General features: G+C 35.1%; 1 protein-coding gene across 3 annotated transcripts in view; it reads right to left on the bottom strand.

Moving 5' to 3' along the window:
* LOC106878508 (short transient receptor potential channel 7) overlaps positions 1-20,805 on the bottom strand; it is a 651,584-nt gene that overhangs the window by 112,447 nt on the left and 518,332 nt on the right. For all 3 annotated transcript variants that reach the window (XM_089348483.1, XM_089348479.1, XM_089348484.1), the window contains exon 3: positions 446-604. In XM_089348483.1, the coding sequence (XP_089204609.1) occupies positions 446-604 (159 nt within the window). The remainder of the gene's footprint in view (positions 1-445; positions 605-20,805) is intronic.

Genomic DNA, 20,805 nt, shown 5'->3' with positions numbered 1-20,805 from the left:
GCTTTCTTCTTTCTTATTTGTGTGTCTTTCCTTACTAACAATCAGCCATTTTATATTTTGTATACAAAATACAAAATGGCTGATCGTTAGTAAGGAAAGACGTTCAAACCATCCCCAAATACAGCAATATATATATATATATATAATTAATCAAAGGACATACTAAGTATGTCTACCTGCTTGAAATAACAGCCAAAACCCGTTATTAAATCGCTGGTAATTACTACAGAAATTAAATGAAGGCAAAAATGGTTAAGTCAATCAACTTACGTACATGTGGATTTACATGGACTAGCTTCTGTAAATTGATTATATATATATATATATATATATATATATATATATATATATATATATATATCCCAATTACCTAACCATATGTATGGTTTATCCACTATAAGTTTGCTTCTTTAAACATAGAATGGACGCATAAAGTAAACCTTACCTCTAGATGCTCATTGCCGACTGCCAGACGAAGCGGTGTGCGACCCAGAATGTCATTATAGTCGATATTAAAGTTTGTATTATCCTGAAGGATTCTTTGCACCGTAGGAATGTCTCCGAATTCTGCAGCGTAAATGAATTCTTCCTCCAGTTCAGTTAACTGCAAAAGAAGAAAAATGAAAATTTTGAAGAATACATTATGGCATGTGAATAGATCAATGTAAGACAATACATTATCAGAAACCGCATTACTGAACACACTCAAAATATCGAATATACAATAATGGAATAAAACGCGTGACACTGGTTTTGTTGGACTGTCTATTTAATTTAACTTTATTTTAAAATGATGCAAATTGTATACAAAAGCTAATTCTTTCGTGGAGAAAACTAAAACAGGAACTCATGCTCACACACATATAGGCACATATACCGATGCATGCATTCATTTATGACTATGTATGTTTGTGAGTGAGAGTGTGTGTGTATGTGTATGGATGTATATGATATGTCGTTTCTTCACTTCTTTAGCTTTTTATGTCACAGCTTCCAGGTCACTACCAGATTTCAAAGGATTAGTATAGTTATAAGTCGCTCTGACGTGTGACTTCCTTTTTTTTTTAGCTAAATTTTACCAACAGTGACAGTCACATGAACTATTTTTAGATATTTTAAATATATTTTGAAATCTCTTTCGATATACTATGTATTTGGTATCTTCTTTCGTTGCTTTGGATAATTTTGTTTATTGTAGCGGAGAAAAGGAATAACACACTTTGAGACTTACTTCGTCTGACAGAGAGAGAGAGAAACGTAATGTCTATATAAGTTTCATACATCTATCTATCTATCTATCTATCTATCTATCTATCTATCTATCTATCTATATACAAACACACACACTATCTCTCTCTCTCCCTCTCTCTCTCTCTCTCTCTCTCTCTCTCTCTCACACACACACACACCATGTATATATGCTAATATCAAACAGTAAGAATGAGTGCTCAATATGGCATTGGTGGATAAATATACCTTATTTGTGGGTTAACAAGGGGCTGCCAATGCTCTCATATAAAGAAGGATCGCTTAACATTTATCAAGCCTGCCTCTTCGGAACGCTGGTACTCGTCTCCATTTTGGTGATTTCGAAGTTTCGGCCGACCAAAGCCTTGTAAATGGATTTGGTAGACGGAAACTGAAAGAAACCCGTCGTGTATATGTATATATATATGTATGTATATGTTTGTGTGTCTGTGTTTGTCCCCCCCAAATCGCTTGACAACTGATGCTGGAGTGTTTACGTCCCCGTAACTTAGCGGTTCGGCAAAGAGAACGATAGAATAAGTACTAGGCTTACAAAGAATAAGTCCTGGGGTCGATTTGCTCGACTAAAGGTGGTGCTCCAGCATGGCCGCAGTCAAATGACTGAAACAAGTAAAAGAGTAAAGAGTAAAATGAGAGAATATATGTATGTATTGTGTGTGTCTGTGTGGGTGTGTATACAGGGTGCGTAAGGTATTTGAGGTATTTTGATCATTGCTGCATTTTTTGCTAACTTTGTATAATCTTTGTTTCAGAAAATAATAATGGAAGACCCTTAGCTTACTCAAGAAATGAAGAGGCATGCTGTTACTGTGGTTATAAAGGCTGATCATAGCGATTTAGAAATATCTGGATTTTTAAATCTGCCAGATCTTTCGTCTACGAAGTTTGTAAGAAGTTAGAGACTGAAGATGGAAAGGTATCACCAGTACCAAAGAATAAAAAGCACTCTAAACGTTCTGAAATGATTAGAACACATGAATTTATCCAGCAAGTTCAACAGATCGTTGATTACAACAATCCCAGAAAGTCCAGGAAGTCAATTGCAAAAAATCTCCATGTGTCAGAAGAAGGAACAGTTAGAAATATTGTCAACGAAGACATAAGTCTTATATGATATAAGATAAGTCTTACATGATGAGGAAAGGTCAATTCGTCAGAAAAAGCAAAAGAAAATTACTACATCAGTTCTAAAAGGTTTATAAACAAACTGAAAAAATCCAGCAGAAGATTTGATTTGGTTTTTCTCAAACGAGAAACATTTCGACCAGGATCAAAAAGTTAACAGAAGAAATGACAGTTGGTTATGTGCAGACCCTTCTGAAGTTCCAAGTGTTATGCATACAACATTTCCTACAACTGTCATGGTTTTAGGGGTTGTCAGCAATAAAGGACATGTGATGCCTCCTTACTTCTTTCCACAAGGTCTTAGAGTTTACTCTGCCACCTACATTGTGGCCTTGGAAATAATTGTTAAGTCCTAGATAGACAGTGTATGCAATGGAATGCCATATATGTTTCAGTAAGACTCTGCACTATCACACATGGCTCTAGTGACACAAGAATGGATGGCTGAAAATTTTCATGATCACATAACCCCTAACATTTGGCCTCCTAATTCCCCAGATCTCAATCCATTGGATTATTATATGGGTGCGCTGTTGAGAGAGAGGTCAATGAACACGCCCATAACACCAAAGATTCTTTGAAAGCTGCTATAGTAAGAGTAATGTCCAAAATTAACCAGGGATCACTTGATTTGAGCATGGAGATGATTTAGAGCTCATATAGAAGCAATTGTTGAAGCTGAAGGTGGCTCTATTGAATAACATTATAGAAAAAAGGTTTATTTTTATCCTCATAGCATTTTTTGATAAATAAAGTTATTATATATCTATTCTTTTCTTTTATAAACATAAATCTGTCTTCAAATAACATACACACTCTTTAACCCTATACACATACGGAGGCATGAGTGTTTTATTCATGAATTCTCCCCGTTGTTTAATTACTTAATTAACTATTAAGGTTTTTTGTTTATTATTCACCTTACTCGGAACGTACGTTTAGCGTGGATCTGAAGTCTATTAAGCGCAGTACAATAGGAGCAGTGTGCGTTTCTAAGTACAGCACTGAGACTCGTGGTATATTCAGTCAGGCGCTTGTGATCGTGTATGCAACTGGAATATTAATCCGTCTGTACCTCGGTTTGTACGTATGTGTCTCTCTAATTTTGTTTGGTACACGATTGCTATTTCTTTGACTCGAACTTGGTGCTTTACTATTTAAGTACCTCATTCACTTGAATTTTGAACTCTCATATATATATATATATATGTGTGTGTTTGCCCTGGTTGACTGTTAAGCAATAACGTATAGACAGACTATGTATTGTGTCCGTCTCATTCACCATTACTACAACGGGTAATACTTCGGTAAATTAGTTAACTCACACCATCTGCAAAGTATTAAAACTAAGACAAGAAATGAAGAAATAATAAAACTAAACAAAATGTTCTGAAATATTATTTTCTATTATAACATAATTATACAAGAAGGCAAAATAATAATATATATATATATATATATATATATATATATATATATAAAGCTTTATTTATGTCCTTAAAATCATATTAAATTCTTTGTAAGTTGTTCTTAGCTTTTTTTTAGTTCTTTGTGAATGGAGAGAATGAACGTCGCAGAAAGCACGAATAATCTCCATTCTTATAATGCAGTGCACCACAAAGAGTGGATAGTAAAAGATACGAGTGAACTCAATTTGCACACGTAAAACAGAAAACGATAACAAAAAATCGATTAGCTGGTGAAAAGGCTAGGAAAACATCAATTTTATTTTTTGTCCATACTATGCTCTTTAATTAAAAGCAGTGCCTGTAGAGATAATTCGATTTATTATTAAAAAGAACAGATTGAGTTTTGTTTACGAATCTCTCTCGGATTATATTATTTTGTAAGACATTGGGGTAACGAAAAGAAATCGTTTCTTTGGTTTAAATGATTAAATTAATCATTCAATACTGGATATCTGTCTAACTTGTCAAGTAAAATAAATATTATTGAATGTACACTAACTTACTATTTCTTGACAAGTAAAACTCTGATGAAAATTCTGTAAATTTGACTACGTATTCGGTTCAAATTTTGACACAATCACTAAAGTTTCAGTTCCAAATTGACCAATTAAAAAAAAAAAAAAAAAAAAAAGCTTTACCATTCAGTCTCGTTCCTTTGAACCACCTCATTTTATAATTAGTTAAAATTTCTGATTAATAACAGAATTTTACATTACGAATTCTTTTGATTTGATATGGATTTCAATGATTTAATGAAACTCTGTATATAATTAATACTTACAGGGCACGAGCCCTAACTTTCAAGAAACTGCTACAAAAGCAACAAGACAGGTTTTCTACTATTGGCACAAATTGCTGCTTAATTAGTCTTTTGGTATATCTGACTCCATGTCAGCCCTGATTGGACGAATGTCTGATCATACACTTTTAGGCCATGACATTCTAGCTTGTTTCCAAGAAAAATGTGTCTTAGATTACATTCGTTCTTCATAAGTTTAAGATGCAAATGTTATTTTCGGAAAATTTGCCTAGTAATTTCATTGGTTAAGCAGCCACGCTTCTAGCGGTCAAATGGTTATGACGATGGTACGCCGGGTCTGATTTCATTCCTTCTTACGAAATATTATGCTTGTTTACGGCAAGATTAAATGTAGGAGCTTACAGAATACTCGCCATTTACAGATGTCCTCGTTGCAAATACCCACTAATCGGTAGATCTTTCTATTGAATGGTGCTTATTATTTAGTGTTGTATTGTTTATGTAATGAATACAACTTAAACTATTGTCATAGTATCAAGAGAAAACATTAACACCTGAAGCTAGCTGGCTGTAACTTACCTAAGTAATGTGCTAACGCATCAAAATTGTTTGTTGTTCAGTTATATACCTTTTACGCGGTAATATAGATGTAAATACTTCTACAAAACTTTCTATATACACTCACACACAGACACGCACACACACACACACACACACACACACACACGTGTTGGCGCAAGGATGAGATGTTCGCTTCATTTATTGCTGATATCTTGGGCAAGTGTCTGATATTATCATCTTAAGCCGACCTATACCTTGAGAATGAAAATAGAGAGTAAAAACTGAGGAAGCCGCCATGTATGAAAATATATATGTGTGTGTGTGTGTGTGTGTGGTATGTGAGTGTGTGTGGTATGTGAGTGTGTGTGTGAGTAAGAGACAAAGAGAATTTATAATTATTGAGTCTGTATGGCCAACGTTGTATCATTAAGTAAATTTAGTTATATTTGTACTAACATTTCTCATTATTCATAAGAAGCTGTAGCGTTCTGTACTTTTTTAGAAGGCGAAAAAGGAGTCCCCGCTGAGTCTCTATTGTTAGTTAGAAGTCTCTAATAATAGTTATGAATACATCGGTCCTATTATGTCGGTATTGTCACTTTTACTCTTCACCTAAGACATATACATCTATCTATCTATCTATCTATCTATCTATCTATCTATCTATCTATCTATCTATCTATCTGTCTATCTAACTATCTACCTATCAATCTATCGATATATGTATGAAGGTATATATGTATTTATTAACACACACACACACACACACACATACATATATACATACGTACCTACGTACACACACACGCACATATATATATATATATATATATATATATATAATATGTATATATATATATATATATATATATATATATATATATATATATATAATAGAAATATGTTAAAAAACGAAAACAGAATCTACACGTAGGAATGTAAGGGGGAAAGTAAGAAGGAAAATAAGCGAAAATGCACTTTGGAAATAAAAAAAGTAAAGGCTTTTTATTTAAAGTAACGATAGATATATACAATTAGATGAACTGAGGTAGTAATAAAAGTCATTATTGTGAATTGTTAAAGAGATTCAAAAGCATACCGATTTCGTAAAATTACTGATCACTGCTTTGAATGCACACCGATTATCGAACGCTGTCGGGTCTACTAGTTCCTGAGTAAAAAGATTATGTGTAAGGGAGGTAAGTAGTTCTGGATTTGGTGCAACTAGGGTAGATATAGATCTGTAATGTGAATGGTGTATGGGATGTGTGGGTGGTATTAATTGAAAGGTTAGTAGTGTTCTGTATTAAGTTATGTGTTCATATTGAGTTGTGGAAAGATATTTATTGATGAAAGTTGCCTCTTTATTTATTCTTTGTTGTACTGAGGTTTTCTGCGAACATTATATATATATATATATATATATATATATATATATATATATATATATATATATATATATATAATCAACCGTTTCAAGGTTGTTAGCCCTGTTGAAGTTGGAGTTAGCCTTATACCTTCTGAGGCAGAATTTCATGGCCGGATTCTCTTCTTGCCACCAACTCTTTTAGTAATTTATTACGATATCAAGGAAAGCCAAGATATACAGATTACCCCTCTCAGTGAATGCACAATCACTATTTTACTATATCAGTGGGGACAGATTTCGTCTGAACATGCGGTTGGCAACGCCCAACGAGCATGGTCATTTGTCAGGGCTGGATTGATTTTCGTCTATCTCCGATATGCATTGTGATTGTAAACACAACACGTCACGTCCGTAAGAGATATCTTCGGACGAATATCACTGTAAGTATGCTTTTCGCTACCTACTTACCTTAAATTATTGTTATTGTTATGTCTTCCTTCGCGAGCCATGCCTGGCTCATAAGGGCCAGTTTCACGGTTTCATTGGCGTATAGGTTCCCCACCTGGACGGGACGCCGGACCGTCGCAGGTGAGCTGCTCGATGCAGGAGAAAAGAGTGACAGAAAGTTGTGGTGAAAGAGTCAGCATAGGTTCGCCATTACCTTCTGCAGGAGTCGCGTGGAACTTAGGTGTTTCGTTCATAAACACACACATCGCTCGATCTGAGATTCGAACCCGCGATCCCTCAACCACGAGTCCGCTGCTCTAACTGCTAGGCCATGTGCCTCCACAATTGCATTAAGTATGATGCATAAACGGCATATGTATGCATGTTCTTTTCTGTTTTTAAGTATTCCTCTGAGAAAGGAGCTGGTTTCTAACAAAGATTATAAAGCTCTATCGTTAGAATGGATATAACGAAAACAATGTCACATTTTAATCAAGAGAAAAGTCTTGCATATTTTTACTGTTCCACCTATGAATTCTATTTGTAATGTGCAAGTCAGCTGGTTGATTTCTTTTTCAGAAAATCCAAGCTTATCCAGACTGTCAGTTAGGCGTTTACTCACAAAAAATGTGCACAAATTACCATTGATATAAATGTAAATTTCTGATGTGGATACAGAAGCTGGAGGTTTCGAAACAGTGGTCCATAGTTATCCTCTTTCTCTGTAATTTTCAAAGAGATGGTCATATTATCTGGAGAGCTGACCTCTATGCTGGTACATAGATTTCCTTGTTTGTTTTATGCAACAATATCTAGCCCGTTATGATTACACACGACAGATGTTTTGATGGGAATGTTCCACCAGGATTCCTTGAGTTGATGCTTGTACTCCTTGAGTTGACACACATTATTGCGGATAGCCTTATGTATGTATGTATGTATGTATGTATGTATGTATGTATGTATGTATGTATGTATGTATGCATGCATATATACATGTGTGTTGTGTACGTATAACACGCATACACACACACACACGCACACAGACACACACACACATATACACCCACACGCATCAATAAATGAACGATGATATTTTCATCATCAACCAGAGACACTAATTAATTCCCCCCATTAAATTATAAGTCTACAAAGCTGGAAAACTCCAAATTTAGCAAAATTTTCTTTTCTGCTTCATTACTTAGGAAGTAAACACATGTCTGCAAGTGACCAAGCGATATAATAAACACTGCAATATAATTATATGCGACATAACCACTTTTAATTACAGAATACACAAGTATTCTACCCGTATTCAATTACTTCCAGGAAGTACATCATATTCCTGATATAATGCCATAGCCAACATTATATATGTACGCACACACATACATATATATATATGTATATAATTCTTAAACAAGAATATTATTGACAGTAATTCGAAGTTCTTATCAGTTAAGCTATAGTCAGCAGTCTGACGATTGCTTAACTGGCCGAAACTTCGAAGTTACTGTCAATGATAATCTTGTTTAAAAATATAAAATCATATTCTACAAGAAAATAGAGTATAGGCGCAGGAGTGGCTGTGTGGTAAGTAGCTTGCTTACCAACCACATGGTTCCGGGTTCAGTCCTACTGCGTGGCACCTTGGGCAAGTGTCTTCTACTATAGCCTCGGGCCGACCAAAGCCTTGTGAGTGGATTTCGTAGACGGAAACTGAGAGAACCCGTCGTAAATATGTATATGTATGTATATATGTGTGTTTGTGTCTGTTTGTCCCCCCAACATCGCTTGACAACAGATGCTAATGTGTTTACGTCCCCGTAACTTAGCGGTTCGGCAAAAAAAAACCCGATAGAATAAGTACTAGGCTTACAAAGAATAAATCCTGGGGCCGATTTGCTCGACTAAATGCAGTGCTCCAGCATGGCCGCAGTCAAATGACTGAAACAAGTAAAAGAGTAAAAGAGAGAGTAATCCAGATTAATGTAAAATTATTTTTATTACACCTGGACATACAAACAGATATATGTATGTATATTATTTATATTCTTATATGTATGTATGTCAAATAATAGCGACAGAAGCAGTATCAATATCAAAAGGCAATCTCAATATCCAACTTGGATATATTCTTAGAGCGGCGAATACTTCATTATTTATATTGTAAGAACCTCTCAAAGAGAAGCGTGGTGCATAAAAGCACACATATTTATATTCCTGGCAGTCGAGAATTGTCTGCTACTGGCACCGGAACTGTCAGAGCACGGGATTTCGGCATACTCCGTCTCTTCAGTAGGAGAACCTCCGGTAGCAGCATACATCCAAACCTGAAATGCCAGCGATATATGGAATTTCAGTCGCCGTTCAGGCTTATTAAAAACAACACGCTTATTAAAAAAAGTAATCGATTAATAAGCCTATTGCTGCTGCTGCTACTACTGATGCTGTTGCACATTTCATAAGTCCAGAAAATGATCCATAGAACAATACAGATGGTACACGATTGGAAATTGCTAAAAGCTGTTACCTCATTCAATGAAATTTTAAAATTCTTGATTTTAAACCGTGAAAAGTGGGCAACTAACTAACCTTACACATATACTCGAATACTTAAACTCACAAAGTCATGCACTTTCTCACTCCCATAGGAGCAGACACAGGAGCATTATTATCTAGTGTTAGTTTTCTTTTATTCTTTCATTTGTTTCAGTCATTTGACTGCAGCCATGCTGGAGCACTGCATTTTAGTCGAACAAATCAACTCCAGGACTTATTCTTTGTAAGCATAGAACTTATTCTATCGGTCTCTTTTTGGTGTAAACACACCAGCATCAATTGCCAAGCGATGGTAGAGCGTCAAACACACACAAATACATACATACATACGACAGGCTTCTTTCAGTTTCCGTCTACCAAATCCACTCACAAGGCTTTGGTCGGCCCGAGGCTATAGTAGAAGTTACTTGCCCAAGGTGTCACGCAGAGGGACTAAACCCGGAACCATGAGTTTGGGAAGCAAGCTTCTTACCACACAGCTATGATGCGCCTATATCTAATGATTTTTAAGGGATATTTCGCTGCTATTACAATTCATGAAGTGAAATCGTCTTCGTATACTTTTAGTTTTTACTTCTTTCAGTCACGTGACTGCGGCCAAGCTGCAGCACTGCACTGAAGGGTTCTGTCAAACGAATTGATACCGGGACTAGTTTTATCGATCCTTTTTGTCGATCTGCGTTCTGTTACGGGGACGTAAACAAACCAACACCAGTTGTCAAGTGGATAATGGGACAAACACAAACACATGCGTACACAAATACACGCACGCACACACATACACACATATATGAGACGGGATTCCACACAATTTCTACCAAGTTCACTCACGAGGCAATTGATAGGCTGGCGATTATAGTAGAAGACAGTCGCTTAAGGCGTCACGCAGTGGGACTGAACCCGAAACCACAGCTCATAGTTACTGCGCTTTTCTATTGCAACTCAGTCTGGAAAATTATTCGATTAGAAAGACTGCTTGCTCTCGGAGTATGTGCGGGCAAGTCGCTTGATGTTATTGTAATACTATGGTGAAAATATAAGTTTGTAATATATATAGCTTTAATGTAGTTTGGCCGTTGCTAAAGATGGCAAAGCTTTCATTTTACATAGTGTTTTGGTTCTCTTAATTACTTCGTATAGTGTTTTGATATTCGTTTTGCGTTGTTTATTTTTGCAACTTGATGTGGATTTTTAGTTCCTTTTTGAATGTTATTTCTGTGTTTCTTTATCATGACATTTGTTTATGTAGTGTGTGATGCTGTTCTGATGTGTATGAGTCAATACCTTATGTTTTTACTAAGTTAGTGTATCCCTATGTGTAAGTAGAACTGTATTTGTTTATGCTGAAATGTGGAGTGATGTTTGCTGTCTTCTACAATTACTTTGATATATATATATATATATATATATATATATATATATATATATATAAATATATATATATATAATGCATCATCTATGATGTTGATTATATATTAGGCAATTATAAGAATTGTAATTCTGTCTCGTGATGGAAATGGTTGTACCCAAGTGTTTTGAAGTTAGTGAAAGTGTTTCTGTTTGATGTCTAGAGTAAAAAGTGATGTCTAGAAAGAAATTATTTTACTTAGGTTGGTGAGCTATGTGGGTTTATTAGTATAGATTGTTTACGATGCAAAGGGAATTAATTTTATGGCCTTCTTGGTTAACTGTATTGTTTTTGCACCAGGATGCATCGAAACCTCACAAACGGTTATTTTGGGACGGAAAGTTTTGTGAGCATATGTATCTGTTGTTCATGTATCATATGGTCAAGTTTTAAGTGGAATGCGTGTATAGTCGTGTATAATTGTGGTGTCATTGGTAACATCTATGCGCTGAATATCATGTATTTTGTAAAGGCCTCTGCTGTGGTTTCATATATACAATCAGCTCTCAAATTTGAGACCTTCAGTTTATATTAGAAATCCTGAATTAGATACTAATTCTATCTAAATTATACAATAAAACAGCAAATCAGGGGTTACTAGTGGTGTTGTTCCTCGGTAAACAGCAACAGAAATAGTTCATGCTGGGATATATCTATCTTCCAGCGTTAATACTGTTTGTCATCTATAAGATTCAACTATATCAGTTTCAGCGATTAGATTCTTTTGCCGTGCATGTTGAATAAAAATGAAAGCAAAATGTCTAAACCTAAAACGGGACACACTACACATAATATTTCATAACCACCATGTTTAGTGGAAATAATAAAACTTATTTAAAAAGGCTAAAGAATACTCTCTAATGTAGCCTGAGGAGGGTGGATTGTATATACAAGTTCAGTGACAGAGAACAGTATAAAGACTGGTCGCAATAATTTTTGCGATCTGGCAGAATCGTTAGCACGACGCGAAAAATTCTTAGCGGTATTTTATCCGTTTTTACATTCTGAGTTCTGAGTTCAAATTCCGCAGAGATAGATTCTATCTTTTATCCTTTTGGCGTTGACAAAATAAGTACCAGTTGCACATTGAGGTCGATGTAGTCGACTTAGCCCTTCCCTCGAATTTGCTGGCCTTGTAAAAATATTTGAAATTAGTACATTTTTCTCTGGTCTCAAGTAAATATAACGAGATTCACGGAGGGAATTTTCTCCCCTACACACACACACACACACACACACACACACACACACACACACACACACACACACACACACACACACACACACACACACACACATATATATATGATGTTATATATATATATATATATATATATATATATATATATATATATATATATGTCTCAGATTTGTAAGACAAAAGTTAAGGAAATATGTAATGTAAAAGCTTCACTCATTACATGTATTAGCTGAAGGTGTTTTTACCAAAACACAAAACTCTATTGAACATTCAAAACGTTAAGAATTATTATTTTTGCTATGCATTTGCATTCTGACTCCTGTTATCGATGCTTTCGATAGTAAAATTTAGGAAAGTGAAATTATGTATCTTACTCATATATAGAACTCAAAGAATACCAAAAACGAACATTCTAAGAGTACTGTGAAATAAAATGGTCATTATATCTCTCAGTCAATCAGTCATCATAGAATTTGCAATCACAATATATTAGTTAATGTGTTTGTTTAACTCGGTCGCCATAATCAAGCAGATCTATGATTAAAGTATTCCAAACATGATCCTCACTCATGTCTTTTCAAGACATGGTGTATTTAGGATTTTATTCCACAATGTGTTCTCGGAGAGCTGGCTGTTATTTCTAGCCCAGACCGAGACAATGTAAAAGTCTCTTTGTTGGATTGTTGACCATGTTGGCGATGATGATATTATAGCTTTTAACTATCATAATCGATTATGAAAAGAAAAGTTATTGATGATACATTAAATATTCGTGAGTCTCGTGAAAATAAATGAAAGCAGCTGAATGATCTCACTAGAAGATTTGAAGCAGTAGGAAAACATGTAAAGCTTTGGGGACAAACGCTCCCCCTCTTTATTTATAGAAGATATGAGAATAATGAAAAAGATCGACCCAACTAAATAATACCCAGTTAAACAGAACAAATGTAACGCAAAACTAGAGAATATAGTTATTTTACGGAGCAATAAAATCCTTACAAAAGACTTTCTATGGAACAAAAAATAACTAGACAAGCAAACTACAGAATTTCTCATAGCAACTTCTTTTTCAGTTTCCCCTGCGAATCGCCTCCACAGTAAAAAAAAGCTAAATTTAATACTGCAACTATATGTTGTAGGAATACAGGCATTACCAAATCTTTATTGCCATAATCGAATATTGCAAGAACACACACAACACACAAGCTGAAATATATTATAATAACAGTAAAATCTTCAAAACTGACTATAAAGTTAGTTTAGTGAAACAGAATGATAGTATAAAGGGGTATTGCTTTACATAAATCGGTTATTGACTTTCGAGTCGGTTATAATTGGTTCTGGTTCATCTCAGAATAAGTGACCGGTTTTTCGACTGTTTCAGTTGTTCGTTCAACGAGGCCATATCTGATACATTTACAAGCCAGCCAACGACATTAAAGATGAACCAACAAAAATTTCCAGCCATTAAGTGTGGAAAAGAGAAAATTACAAACACAAAGACTTGTAACTGTTATTAAATGAAGATATTCAAGATGCCGAGAATAAATATATCAATAATTCGAATTATAATTATAATAATTTGTAATTGATAAAGAGCAATGAGGAGACACCGAAAAAATTCATTTTTCCCTAAATTGTGAAATACCTCAAGGAAATAAATAAATAAATAAAAAGCTCCCGGATAACATCGAGAGCTTCGAATTCGTGATTAAAATCTTTAACAATGTAGCGGCATGATTTAATGGCTTACCAGAGCCTAGGGTCAACACTTCACTTGTTACAAGAGAAAGATAATATTAATTCGCTAGATATTAAGGATACCCTTTTTACTCTTTTACTTGTTTCAGTCATTTCACTGTGGCCATTCTGGAGCACCGCCTTTAGTCCAGCAAATCGACCCCAGGACTTATTCTTTGTAAGCCTAGTACTTATTCTATCAGGTCTCTCTTGCCGAACCGCTAAGTTACGGGGATGTAAACACACCACCATCGGTTGTCAAGCGATGTTGGGAGACAAACACAGACACACACACATATATATATACATATATATGACGAGCTTCTTTCAGTTTCCGTCTACCAAATCCACTCACAAGGCTTTGGTCGGCCCGAGGCTATAGTAGAAGACACTTGCCCAAGGTGCCACGCAGTTGGACTGAACCCGGAACCATGTGGTTCGTTAGCAAGCTACTTACCACACAGCCGCTCCTACCCTCTAAATTATAAACTGATAACTTAATTACAAACAATACATGAAGTCCCTCTAGCATTTTGGAGCCAGTGAATCTTGTTTGTGGCGAAAAGTGTAGGCCTGATAGTAAGTGATAGTAAGACATTTTTCTTTGCAGAGACAGAAATGATTCACTTGACGCAGAACTGTCGTCGAGGTTGCCGCGGCAAAGCATTCCGAAATAGTGAAACCACAAAATTACCAATGTTTATTCGTTCACTACAGATTTATATCAGTGGTCTTTGAGAGTATTGGAACCTAGGGTTCCTTCACTTTCATGTTCATCTCTGAATTTTGTCTGAAGTTATGACAGTGCTGAGTAAATCCTTACAGGCTACCTGGATATAACAAACGATCCGAATTGCTATCACGAGGAGCAATTCAGCAAGTGTCTTTTCTCAGTTCTGTCGCTATAATACGAAATATTAGATGAAAAACAATATAGGGAAAAGTAAAAGTGTTATGTTTACACCACATCAATTGAATGAAACTTTTACACTGTCAATTAGGAAAAATATAATAGTAATTGATTCCGACAACTATCGATTCAAAGCCTAAAGTGTTAACACACATACTGTAGCTATAATGGACTATGAGTTGTGAGTAAAGATGAATGAAAGATATCTTTGAAATATATAATATAGTCTTACAATGTGACGACTTAAACTAATATTAAACACCAACTCAGAACTAGAATATAATACTTAGAAAATACTTATACACAAAAGAATGAATACCTTCTTTAGAAATGACCCAGCAGGCTGACGAACGAACTCTCAAGTTCGCAAACTATTTCCTGAATGATGTCCTACAAGGGTATGTCTTCTCCTTCAATATTTTCAACCTATACCCACACAATAGTCTTACATTTTCGCAACAGACACAACTTCCTACATAGATTCCGGCTTACGTATACCCATCTTTTCTCTCGACACAATCACGCTACTATAAACCTACATGAAACACATAGAAACTCGGTTCCAAAACAAAATAATCTCACCAACCACACTAGAAAACAAACTATAATCCTTCATCACACTCAATAACACACACGTAAGGCAAGACTACTCGGAGTTAAATAAAACAGATGTGAATATGTACAGCACATCTGTAAGACACAGTAACGAAAGTAAAACAAATGGGGCTCTCACGAAATAGACATTTGTCTCAAATTGGCAGAAATAACAACTGTGGTACATGAACAGTACATTAGTTCATCATGGATTAATCCAATCCCTCCACAATAAACACGATATATCATAAAGAGCACAAAACACCATTTCTGATTATCACAGGCTGTATACAGATCAAACCCATACTCTACTTAAGCAATTAAACAAAAATATCAAACAGAAAGGAAATACCACATGAGCATACAAGGGTCACTGTTTGTAACCACAATAAATCTTACGTGAGTAATGACATCTGAAAACTCAGCCACATAGGTATTGCACTAAATTTTTACCTCCACATATAAAACTTATCTCTTTCATTCAACCCAGACAAACATAAAAACACATATACATAGAAACAGCTAACGTATCCATAAATGTGAAGGCGCATGGCTCAGTGGTTAGAGAGTTAGGTTCACAATCATGAGGTAGTGAGTTCGATTCCCGGACCAGGCTGTGTGTTGTGTTCTCGAGCAAGACAATTTATATCATATCAGTTGCTCCAGTTCATCTGTAAAAGTGAGTTTTATTTCTTTATTGCCTACAGAAGGCTAAACACAGAGGGAACAAACAAGGACAGACAAAGAGATTAAGTCGATTACATCGACCCCAGTGCGTAACTGGTACTTATTTAATCAACCCCGAAAGGATGAAAGGCAAATTCGACCTAGGCGGAATTTGAACTCAAAACGTAACGGCAGACGAAATACCGCTAAGCATTTCGCCCGGTGTGTTAGCGATTCTGCCAGCTCGCTGCCTTGTCTGTAGAAGTGAGCTGCAACGTCACTGGTACCAAGTTCTATCGGCTTTTGCCTTTCTCTTGGATGACATTGGTTGCGTGGAGATGGGAGGCTGGTATGCATGGGCGACTTGTTGTCTTCTATAAACAACTTTGACCAGACTTGTGCCTCGGAAGGTAACTTTTCAGGTGCAACTCCATGGCCCTTCATGAACGTAGGGGGTCTTTATCCATAAATAATCTCATTAACCACTTGCATTGAGCAGGAATACACATGTCCTCAATTTTAATAGCAGACGAACAGCAACTATCCTATTTCAACCGGATGCACCTTGCGCATTTCCGCTGTGGCCAAAGCTAGAACCTAAGGGATACAGAAATACATTGGATAGTAGTGAGAACACACTGTCCAGACTGGAGCCCATACGATTAATTAAAACATTCTGGAGTGTCCAATATAATGCTCACCCTATGCTGAGGCACGGCATGTCTGAAACAACAGATCCAAACGTCACACTCAGTTTTCGACCGGCCCACTACTCACGTGCCATAGGTCTGTTTGATCAAAGCTGACCCTGAGCTAGACTAAGCAATATGTGATGTACACGGTCACCCTCGCTGAATACCATAAGAACAGCTTAGGTAACATGTATTGTAAACTATCATCACCTTATATAAAAGGATGATGATGATGATGATGGCTGTGTTTGTAGTGTAAGACGATGATAATAATGAATTCTGAAAAGCTTAGGTGTAAAATGGAGCAAGCATGGATAGCTAAAATGAAGTCTCCTTAATGTTATGATGCTACTTTCTCCTCACATCTTTGGTGTAAAGTGGATTTATCTCATATTTGCTAAGCTGATGGAAAAATATATTTCTTTGCACAATAACAGAACCGTAGAATAGAAAGATAAGATAGTTTTTGAATATGGGTGTAAAAGAAAAGGTTTATGAGTTGATTAAAATATATCTGTGGTTATATTTTCAGTAACTTTTCAGATGAACTGCTTGCAAAGATAATATTTTGGAATGGTGTGATAATATATCATGTTTAGCTTCCTAATGAAGAACATTTTAAGACAGATATCTCAGAAATACAATATGAGGTGAAGTCAGCAATGATGATTGATGAGAATCGATTGACTTAAGGGAAGAAAGTAGGAATAATTTGGCAATAATACAGATATTTAATCATAAAGGTCAGCAGATCATTTCTTCGCTTTCCTCCTCTATACTTGCTCTGTTAACACAGGCAATCAGAAAGATATCTTTCTGTGTCACTCGATATGTTTCGGCTTTTCTATTTAAGAGAATAAGCATCCCATTTTCGGAGTGAGTAGGAGTATACACAAAATTTGCAAAAAATTATATTATCCATCTTTACGTGTGATTTTGTAACACTGTTTCTATCATAAATATTTTAGCTGTCTCCTTCAATGTTTAAACTAATCTAAAAACTATTACATGATAGCTCGAACTTTCGACAATCGAACAATCTTTACTTTCTTTCTTTCTTCTTTTTACTTCAGTTTGTCTTCTCCATATTTTTCACTCTACATCTATCTAAAATTACATACACACGTGTATATATATATATATATATATATATATATATATATATATATATATATATATATATATATATATATATATATATATGTAAATATATAAAAATAAAAAGATAAAGAGAGCAATGGTAAGGTTGGAGAAGTATTTTATGGATAGAGTCTTACAGCTGTTTCTGGGAAGATCCAGTACTTCCCTTCATCGGAGACAGAAAAAATAAAGTAATCTATTATTATATCCATAGGCGGATATTTTTAGTATGAAGTGGTAAAGAGTGTGATGCGCTGAAAAAAGAGAGAACAGTACTTGAAGTGTAGATTCATTCCAGTAGTAAATATCCGTGTAGAAATCCGTGTAAAGTAATCCTTGTGGGGATAATCCGGAAATTTATGTTGGAGCGAAAGTTGATATAGTATAGATAGTAGAGGTACATATATGCCATACTGCGATGGATTTTTGCTTGTTTACTTGATGAATGGCCAAGTCAAGTCAAGTTGACTTGATTTGACTTGGCCATTCTTCAAGTAAACAAGCAAAAATCCATCGCAGTATGGCATATATGTACCTCTACTATCTATACTATATCAACTTTCGCTCCAACATAAATTTCCGGATTATCCCCACAAGGATTACTTTACACGGATTTCTACACGGATATTTACTACTGGAATGAATCTACACTTCAAGTACTGTTCTCTCTTTTTTCAGCGCATCACACTCTTTACCACTTCATACTAAAAATATCCGCCTATGGATATAATAATAGATTACTTTATTTTTTCTGTCTCCGATGAAGGGAAGTACTGGATCTTCCCAGAAACAGCTGTGAGACTCTATCCATAAAATACTTCTCCAACCTTACCATTGCTCTCTTTATCTTTTTATTTTTATATATTTACATATACACACGCTAATACACGACTTATAATACCCAATCCTATTCATACAACGACTGGGGCAAACTAGTCGGTATACAGCACTTACTCGGTATTACCTGTATCCTCTTGGGTTTGGTTTAATCTAATACCCTCCTCAACCTTATATATATATATATATATATATATATATATATATATATATATATATATATACGTGTGTGTGTGGCATACGTATGCACACATATGCACATATGCAAGGATGTTGCGATGCAGCAGAACGCTGTAGCAAATCAATGTTTCACTTGGTTTCTACTCTTGGAAATATCAAAAGCAACTCAAAGTACATAAATGAGAGTAAGAATCAATATGCAAAGACACTCTTTCGCACTTCTACGGCATTATGCACGGATTTCAGTTGAATGATTATCCCATCAACAGTCTAAAAATAATCTCCTTTTTATGTTATCCTCAATCTGCCCACTATCTCACAATATACTTCTAAAAGATGATGTCCAAACTTATATAACTACCAACTCCGTCACGAGTCAACTTTCTTAACTAGAAGTCAACAAAAATCACTTCTAGTTATTTCTGTTCAAAGTGTTTCCTCCACTAACCTCTAGGTTCATTTGCTGTTTCTCTTGCTCTTCTGACTCTAAACATCATGAATACCTCTTCTTCTGCTCACCATCTTCTCCCTCTGAAGACATCAATTTCAATGACTTCAAAACACAAATATCACTTGCATCCAACATTCCTCGACATCGAGAATGACTGAAATATCTGCCATCTTGAAATCTCTGCTTCAAAATTATCATTAAAAATATCTAAGCTTTCAGTTTTCAGGATTCGAAAATCTCACAACCTAGTTTGGCTGTCGGCCCTCTTCAAACCTAAAAGAAAGATGCATTACGGTACTGCTAACATATCGTGAACAATGTACCTGTTACAAACACATTTAAAATTACGCATATTTTTGATCACATCAATAAGATATAATATTGATTAGAACAAACTGCTGCCATAAATTCACAGATGTGCTATTTCTTCTTTACTACTACTACTGCTACTACTTCTTTTCTCATCAAACAATACCTAAATCAGATCCATCAAATCATACCCGATACATCTATATCTTCTCCTCTCACGTTCTTTACTGTATCTCACCTAAAACACTCCCTAAGCATTTTCTTAAACTTTTCTTTATCCGGAATTCTTGGCTTGATCACATTGCTCTGGGAGGGCTTGTAAAAGTTACAGGGGTCATATATTATTCGAAAGAAGGAAAAATAAGTCACGTTCCTCGGGGATTAAGGACACATGGAAACATTATGAAATCCCATTTCACCTGAGTATCAATGACAGGTTTCTTTACAAATGAAAGAAACTTAGTATGTACAGACTATGTGATTTGTGTATGGTGCAGTGTTTATTTGAAGTTTATATACATACATACGTACATATAATATATATATATATATATATATATATATATATATATATATATATATATATATATATATATATACATGAATTCATATCACACTATTTAGATTCTCCATTTACAATTTTATACACAAACACATATATATACATACGTGTATATATATATATATATATATATATATATATATATATATACATACACACACATATAGAAATACATACGTATACATATATGTATATATATTTCCATACATACATGCATATATACATATCATATATATATCATTTTGTCATCCAGTCTATCAGATATTGTTATGCATCACTGGTCACAATGCGCTTCTTCGCATTGTAGTTGCTTTCGAATGATGCCACCCCGGTCGCTTGGTGGGCAGGAAAAGAGTTTCACTAAATGGAACGCCAATACGTCGTAGCGTTACCTATTTACAGCTTAGTAGACTGAAGCAACGTGAAATAACGAATTTTGCATAAGAACACAAGACATCTCCAGCATGGTTTATTTCAGGATCTTAGAAAGACTAATTTTATACTTTGTACGTGAAAATTTAATTTTTTTGATCTGTAAGATATTTCTATATAA

Source organism: Octopus bimaculoides, chromosome 1 (assembly GCF_046866305.1).
Source record: "Octopus bimaculoides isolate indiv1 chromosome 1, ASM4686630v1, whole genome shotgun sequence".
NCBI classification, from domain to species: Eukaryota; Metazoa; Mollusca; class Cephalopoda; order Octopoda; family Octopodidae; genus Octopus; species Octopus bimaculoides.
The sequence above is the reverse complement of the archived record's forward strand: the minus strand, read 5'-3'. Positions and strand labels throughout refer to the sequence as shown.